We start from the raw sequence: 7,325 nt of genomic DNA on the forward strand, positions 1-7,325 counted from the left end.
GGAAAGAGGATCAATTATAGTTCTTGCTGCAGAAGGGAGGAAGCTTAACAGATCCTCAGAAGTGAAAGAAAGCATTTCCTGACTTCTGAGAAAAACCTCTATCCCAGAGTTTTAAGGAGAGGACATGAGCCTCTAGATGATCCTAGACAACGGTTTATGAAGGAGCAATTTTCATGTGACTGTCCCTTCTAACAGCTTTCAGAGGGCACTGAGGGCTCAACTCAGACACTGGCAGCTCAGTGAAGGCTCCTGGGGTCAGGGAAGCTCAGGAGGCATGCCTTTGGATCATTTATCTGAGCTCTTACATTCAGGTCTTGCTGGGGATCCTTCCCCTGCTGGAATACCCAGGCCTGAGGGGCAGGAGATAGAAGGGTAAGGTGACGGAGGCTCTGCTGCTGTGAGTTGCTCTGGAGGCCAGACACGTAGTGAGTGCCCAGTGCACGGTGCACACAGCATGCTCTATAGTCAGAAGGGAGAGAGCAGGCCAAGGGAGCCTAGTTCCAGAGGTTAGGGAGAGGTAGGCCCCCACACCTGTCAGGGAGCTCAGCCTATGCTGCTCCTGCCTCCTAGCCAAGGGCCCTACCCTCAGCTACCACTTCACACTTCTCTTTGTTGACCTCTAGGTATTGCCCTGGCCCGGGGCCCTGCTTCTCAGATTGGGCAGGGCAGCAAGGAGGGGCCTCTGGGCAGTTCTGTCCTCCTCCTTCACCTCCTTGAGGGGCCCACAGGGGCCAAGGCTGTACTCTGATCACCCACCATGGAGGGGCATACTGGTACTCTGAGCCTGGGCTGTCACTTGATCCAGGGGCTCACATTCAGGCCTGGCCAGGCCTCCCTCCACTGCTAGAGTCTTTTCTCCCTTTCAACTGGAAACTCTATCAGTCCCAGGGGGCCTCGTGCATGGCCCAGCTCACCGGGCATCAACACAAAACCAGCAGAAGTGGGGCCCTTCCATTGGGACCCCTCCAAAGAGGCCATTTGTGGAGAGATGGCACTGGAGCACCTGGGCCTGGCCATGACCAGAATCCTCAGGAGCTGGCCTCCTCCCCTGGGGTGGCACCAAGTTCTAGGGAAACTCACGGTTCTAAAGAAGCACTGCTGATTAGGGGCTTGGACTCTGAACGTAAAAGATATGGGTTCATACTCTTGCTGGGGCTCAGTTCCTTGCTGTATGACCTTGGCAAATGCCTTGCCCTCTCTGTGCCTGTTGGTTCATTCGTTAGTTTTTTCTTTCTCTTTCCTTCTCTCTCTCTTTCCTTTCCTCTTTCTTGATAGTTTTGTTCCCATGCACTCTCTGGGAAAGTAAGAAATCATTCCCCAGGGGAGATGGCCACACTGTTGTCCCTTCCTTTCTATTCTCCTCTTGGGATTTCAGATGCATGTGCATGCACGTGCGTGCACGCGCGCGCACACACACACACACACACACACACACACGCATGCTCCCAAGCCACCTGACCAGGACTCAAAATGTGATCAACCATGTGGGAGTCTAGTGCCTTAACCACTACGCCACCTACTGGCCCTTGTTTTCTTTTTTTTATAGGTTATATACACTCACTCTCTAGAGAGAAATTGTGAGAAAGCGTCCCCCCAGGAGAATGGCCTCCCTACAATCCCTTCTCTTATGTTTTCCTCTGAGGATGTTGAGCACGCATGCACACATTTGCACCCAGCATGTTTTTCAGTCCTCCGGGTCTGCACCCCAACAGCGCAGTCGCAGTCAGCATGTGGGACCCTGCTGCCTTACCACCACACCACCTGTTGGCCCTCTGTTTTTGCCATAGGTTGCATGCACTCACAGGAGAGAGACAGAGACAGACAGTGAGCGTGAAAGCAAGACATCACCCACTGGGGCAGTGGCCATGCTGCAATTTCTGGAATTTGGGGCACCCACACACATGGCCCTGTCTGATTTTCAAGCCACCATGTCCTGAACTCGAACTGTAGTCAGCCATGTGGGAGTCCGGTGTTGTAACCACTATGCCACCTGCTTGTCTCTCTGTTGCCTCCTTTTAAAATAGGAATAATAACAGGTTCTGCCTCTCATGGGTTATTGTAAGGATTGAACAAAATAATCCTTTAGACCCACCCTGGGTCAGGGCTTCAGACATGGGAGGCCTGTTCTTGATAGTAATGGGGGGCCTAGGAGGCAGGAGCCAATCCTCTGGGAAGTTGGGCAGGAATGGGAAGGATGGCTGAAATCTGTCCCAGATATCACTGCCACCTGCAGGCTGCCAGGATTTACACCCTGGCCCAATTTAGGGACCAAGGAGGCAGCTGAGGACTGGCCCAGTCAGCAGAATGAATTTTCCAAATGAAACACCTATCCCCCTCCTAGGCTGCTGCCCTGGTCCTGACACTGCTGCCCACTGGGCCCCATGGGTCCTCTGACACCCATTGCCTCACGGCCCACCTCTCCCCACAGTGGTGACTGGGGGCCCCCTGGAAGGGCCCTACCGCCTCAAGCAATTCCACTTCCACTGGGGCAAGAAGCACGGCGTGGGCTCAGAGCACACGGTGGACGGAAAGTCATTCCCCAGTGAGGTAAGGACCCTTGGGGACTGTACATGAGGGGCTGGAGGGTGCTGGATGTGTGGCTCTGGAGAGAGTGAGGAGAAGCACTCCGGGGCCTTTGGGAGAGACACCTCTCACCCACCCCTGGCGTGGGGTCTCCCACCTGAACTCTGCCCATTGCTTTCCTGGTCTGTGCATCCAGAAGCATTTTCTAAAGGGCCATTCGGATCTCACCACACCTTTGCTGGCAGCCCCGCAAGGGCTAAGCCCGGCATTCCATGCCCTGCGTGAACTGGTCTTGCCCAGCCTCCTTCTTTCCCCACACTGAGCTGCATGCAGTGCATCTCCTGCCCACACGTCCAAGCTCCTCCCTATGCTGTCTTCTCTGTCCCAAATGCCTCTCCCCCAAGTTTCCACCCCATAACCCCCCTACTTCTTCTTTGGACTTGGCTGCAGGCACCGCCTTTGCAGATAGGTGTCCCACTGGGTGGCCACTATCTGCTTTGTAGTGAGTTCTCTGGAGGGGTCAGATGCCTTTCAGGTCTACTGGGGTTCAGAAAAGAGTTGGGCCCCAAGCTGGGTGGATGCTACCAGTGGCCTCTTGGAGTTCCTGGGCCCCACAGAATGCCAAGCCTGGGAGATCTGACAGCTTCCCCCTCCTGCAGAGGGGCCAGAAGGCTGGTAGGAACAAGGGAAGCCTGGCTCAGAGCTCCCATTGCCCCTTGGGGGTGCCTGGCTTATGACTGTCCCTGTAGCTGCACCTCGTTCATTGGAATGCCAAGAAGTACAGTACGTTTGGGGAGGCGGCAGCCGCACCCGACGGCCTGGCTGTGGTTGGTGTCTTCCTGGAGGTGAGTGGTGCTTACCTGGGACCTGGAGGGACTTGGGTGGCCTGGCACTGCCCCAGCTCTGGAATGCCCTGGGTGCTGGGCTCAGGCTACCTTCTCCCTGGCAGACAGGGGACGAGCACCCCAGCATGAACCGCCTGACAGATGCACTCTACATGGTTCGATTTAAGGTAAGACCGGGGTCCTTGTTCTGCCCCAGGGCATCCTGGGAGGGGAGGGAGAAGAGGCTGGATCATGGAGTGGGCCGATCACGGAGTGCCACCCTCCACCTCGCAGCTGATCCTTGCTGAGTCCGAGGGTGCTGGTCAGCAACTGCAGGGCTATGCGCTGGACTCCTCTTCCTCAGGGTCAGCGGGGCGGCATGCGCGTCACCTTAACGATGGTCTGACGGGCGCTGTCACAGAGAGCAGCTAAAGGCAAGGGAGGGGACATGGTGGCCAAATTGCTCTAGGAGCCACAGCCTTTACATACAAGCAAAAGGGTGGGGAAGGCCCAGCCCAGGCTGCGAGGCGGCATCTGCGATGGCAGATGCTTGCCTACAGCTTGCATCGATGGGCCGAGCAGAAGCCTAACTCCTGTGAAGGAAAGGCTGCTGGTCTGGTCCCACTGGGAGGTGGATGCTGATTCCTGACCCTCTCCCTATCCCAGGGCACCAGGGCCCAGTTCAGCTGCTTCAACCCCAAGTGCCTCCTGCCTGCCAGCTGGCACTACTGGACCTACCCTGGCTCCCTGACGACGCCCCCACTCAGTGAGAGTGTCACCTGGATTGTGCTCCGGGAGCCCATCAGTGTCTCTGAGAGGCAGGTGAGTGCTCCCAGAGCACTAGGTGGAGGTGGGAGTTGCAGCTCTGAGTCTACCCCAGGCAGGGCAGCCGTCCCACCCAGTAACCACAGCCTGTGGTCCCACCAGCAAGGCACCAAACCTTTGCTGATAAGAGTTTACGTTCTTGACTGGAAGTTAGCGTAACTGTTGGTCACTAGGATCTGGACATGGATGGGGAAGGGAGAGCCCTGGATCCTGGGACCTGTGCTGAAATCTAGATGCTGCATTTGCTGATTAAGTCTAGGCTAGACTGCATTGAAATGGGAGCTGTGGGAAAGCAGAGTTGGAGGCCCTTAGAGAGTGGCTGAGGTTGGGTCGCAAAAGGGAGAGATTGTGGGGAGGAGTAGGGTCAAGCCCTAGCGGCAAGAGGAGGGACTGGAGCAGGCTGGGTCAACTTCGCTAGATGATAAATCTGGGGTCGGAGAGGACCACAGCACCCCTATTCTGCCCTGAGCATCTCTTCTGCTTTCTCAAGATGGAGAAGTTTCGGAGTTTGCTTTGCACCTCAGAGGACGATGAGAGGATCCACATGGTGAACAACTTCCGGCCACCACAGCCACTGAAGGGTCGTGTGGTCAAAGCCTCCTTCCAGGCCTGAGCTGCCCGCCTACAGAAGCCGGTCACTAGGGCACCACTTTCCCAAGGGCTTCCATGTCAGCAGACACCAAACCATCTGAGGCTCCCCGCCTGGGGGTACTGTGGACCCCACTTCAGCCGGCTTGCTCCTTGGCCACCCTGGAAGCTTCTTGATGGGACCCTTGAGTCAGGGCACCCTTCAGCTGCCCTGGGGGCAGGAAGAGCAAAGTTAAGCAGGGTCCAAGCCTGGGGCCACCTCTGCTCTCCAATGCCCAAAGGCCTCCTGGGAACCTCCTTTTGTCTTCCCCACTGGCAGTGGCAGCTGTCTCACCCTGAGCTCACACTGTGATGGACAAGCCCGAGCTCCCTGGGGGAGGTAGCTGGCAATGCCAGAAAGACTCAAGCAATAACCAGAGGTGGGCAGAGCTGCCCTCTCGGCCTTACCTCTTCTGCAGGCCTCCGCCATGCACCCACCTCACTGCCAGGCCATTAAAATCAGCACCCAGCCTGTTGGGGGGGGACAAAGCCTTCTCCCTCCAGTCACCTGCTGCGACAGGCTGGCCCTGGCTTATGTAGTATCTCCCCTCACCCCCACCCAGCCACCAAAGCCACTTACATGACAGTCCATTCATATATCAGTTAATAAACTCGTTTATCCATGCACCAAGTGTGTATGCTATGTCAAGGACTTTGGGAAACTAGGCTTCAGGGAGCCAGTGGTGGTGAGGCGAGCACAGCATTGTGGGACAGGTATGGGTGCTGAGCAGGTGAGGGCTATACAAAGGACAAGGACTTTGGGAGCAGGAGAAAGGGGAGCCTTCCTCATTTGGGGAAAAAAATGGAATTCCAAAGCCATAATACACCGTTCAAGAGAAGATGAATCTCCCATGACAATCTCGGTTCAAATCCCTGGCCTGAGTAGCCTGAAACATGCCAGGCACGCACACAAGGGCCCAAGATCTGACACGATAGAGGAAGGGGATCGTGGTGTGACCAGATCCTTGGAGAGAGCTCCTTTTTTAACTCTGTCTCTCATACACACACCTGTGTGCATATGCACTGTATCATGAATAAAGGAAAAAAAAAACAAACAAACAAACCTTAAAACATAAAATTCCAGCCAGTACGATTTTTTTTTTTTTTTTTTTTTTTTTTTTTTTTTTTTTTTTTAGTTTTTGCTCTAGGGCTTGTGCACTTGCTGGAGAGACAGAGAGACAAAGAGAGACAGAAAGTGAGAAATCACCCTTCAGGGGGCATGGCACGCTGCAGTGCCCTCTCCTCCTGGGATCTTGGGTACATACACACACGTGCCTGGTGTGAGTTTCAAGCCTCCAGCTCAGGGACTCCAACCACGTTTGGCCATGTGGGAGTCCAGCAACATAACTCCTACACCATTTGCTGGTCCCCAGTCAGTATTCTAAGGAAGTGAGAAGGGAAGAATGTGTTTGAAACAGAGGGAAGGGGGCCAGCAGGCAGCATGATGGTTAAGGGCACTGGACTCCCCACATGGCTGACCACGGTTTGAGCCCTAGACCTGGAGGCTTGTTTTCTCACTTTCTCTCTCACTCTATTCCTCTCTGGTCACAATAAAATACATAAATAAATGGATAAATAAAGTTAAATAAAATCATTTTTGAAAAAAAAAATTAAAAAGAAACAGAGGGAAGAGCAGGTGTATGGGCTCAGAGCAGTGTGGTGGTGGTGGTGGGGGGTGCTGAGGATAAGCGGGGTGGGGCCTCTCTCCCCAGGCTTTTGGGAGCCTTGAAGGGTGTTAGTAGAGGGGAGGCAGGGCCAGGCAGGAAAAATGAGGAAGATCCCTGTGGAGTGTGGATGGGTGGGCCAGTGCCTGCGGGGAGGGGACAGGGTTGTGGAAGTGGAAAGCAGGGGACTGGATGAGAGAGATTTAGGATGTGGAGCCCAAAATACCTCATTTGGCTGTCCGTGGGAGAGAGGAGCTCGGGTATGTGTCTGGGGGCGGGGTGGGTGTGGGTGTGGGGTTCCTGCCTGGCTGGGAACCCTGGAGACAAGCTGACCAATTGGGACTTGCAGTACTTTGGGGACTTTAGAAGGAAAATTTAAGGAGGCACACACTGTCGGGCCCTGCCCCTGCACTTGCACAGCCCTGAGAGGAAGTGCCTCCTTAAATTTGCACCCTAAGTGCCTCTCTCACCTCTCCCTAGACCCAGCCCCAGTCCAGAGCAATCCCTAAGGCTAGTTTAGAGACCCAGAGATCACTGTGACCCACAGGAGGTGGAGAAGGGCAGGGTGGGGGCAGAAAGGGAGGGGCTGAGGACTCAGAGAAGGTGACAAACTGGGACAGTCAATGTCCAAGTTGGATTGTGAAGGAGGAGAAAGGAGCAGCTGAGGAAGCATGGGGAAGTGGGGGGCGGGGCATACGTGAACACTCTTGGGAAGGAGGTCTGCTGTAGAGCTGGGAGGGACTGGGGTACCTGTCATCTGCTCGGTTTGGCCACGTCTATCATTGTCACTATGGCAGAAGTGCACTCCCAGGCCATGGAACACTTCTGAGCCTAGACTAGAACTCCAACTTTGAGCTCAGGG

The 7,325-nt window shown here is 55.0% G+C and overlaps 1 protein-coding gene across 2 annotated transcripts in view; it reads left to right on the forward strand.

The window, feature by feature from the left end:
• Positions 1 to 5,458, forward strand: part of CA7 (carbonic anhydrase 7) — a 16,897-nt gene extending 11,439 nt beyond the window's left edge. For both annotated transcript variants that reach the window (XM_006155569.1, XM_006155568.1), the window contains exons 4-8: positions 2,429 to 2,547; positions 3,273 to 3,368; positions 3,473 to 3,535; positions 4,014 to 4,169; positions 4,663 to 5,458. In XM_006155569.1, the coding sequence (XP_006155631.1) occupies positions 2,429 to 2,547; positions 3,273 to 3,368; positions 3,473 to 3,535; positions 4,014 to 4,169; positions 4,663 to 4,785 (557 nt within the window). In that variant the 3' untranslated portion in view covers positions 4,786 to 5,458. The remainder of the gene's footprint in view (positions 1 to 2,428; positions 2,548 to 3,272; positions 3,369 to 3,472; positions 3,536 to 4,013; positions 4,170 to 4,662) is intronic.
• The last annotated feature ends 1,867 nt before the right edge of the window (positions 5,459 to 7,325 follow it).

Source organism: Tupaia chinensis, unplaced genomic scaffold, assembly GCF_000334495.1.
Source record: "Tupaia chinensis unplaced genomic scaffold, TupChi_1.0 Scaffold000463_1, whole genome shotgun sequence".
Classification (NCBI taxonomy): domain Eukaryota; kingdom Metazoa; phylum Chordata; class Mammalia; order Scandentia; family Tupaiidae; genus Tupaia; species Tupaia belangeri.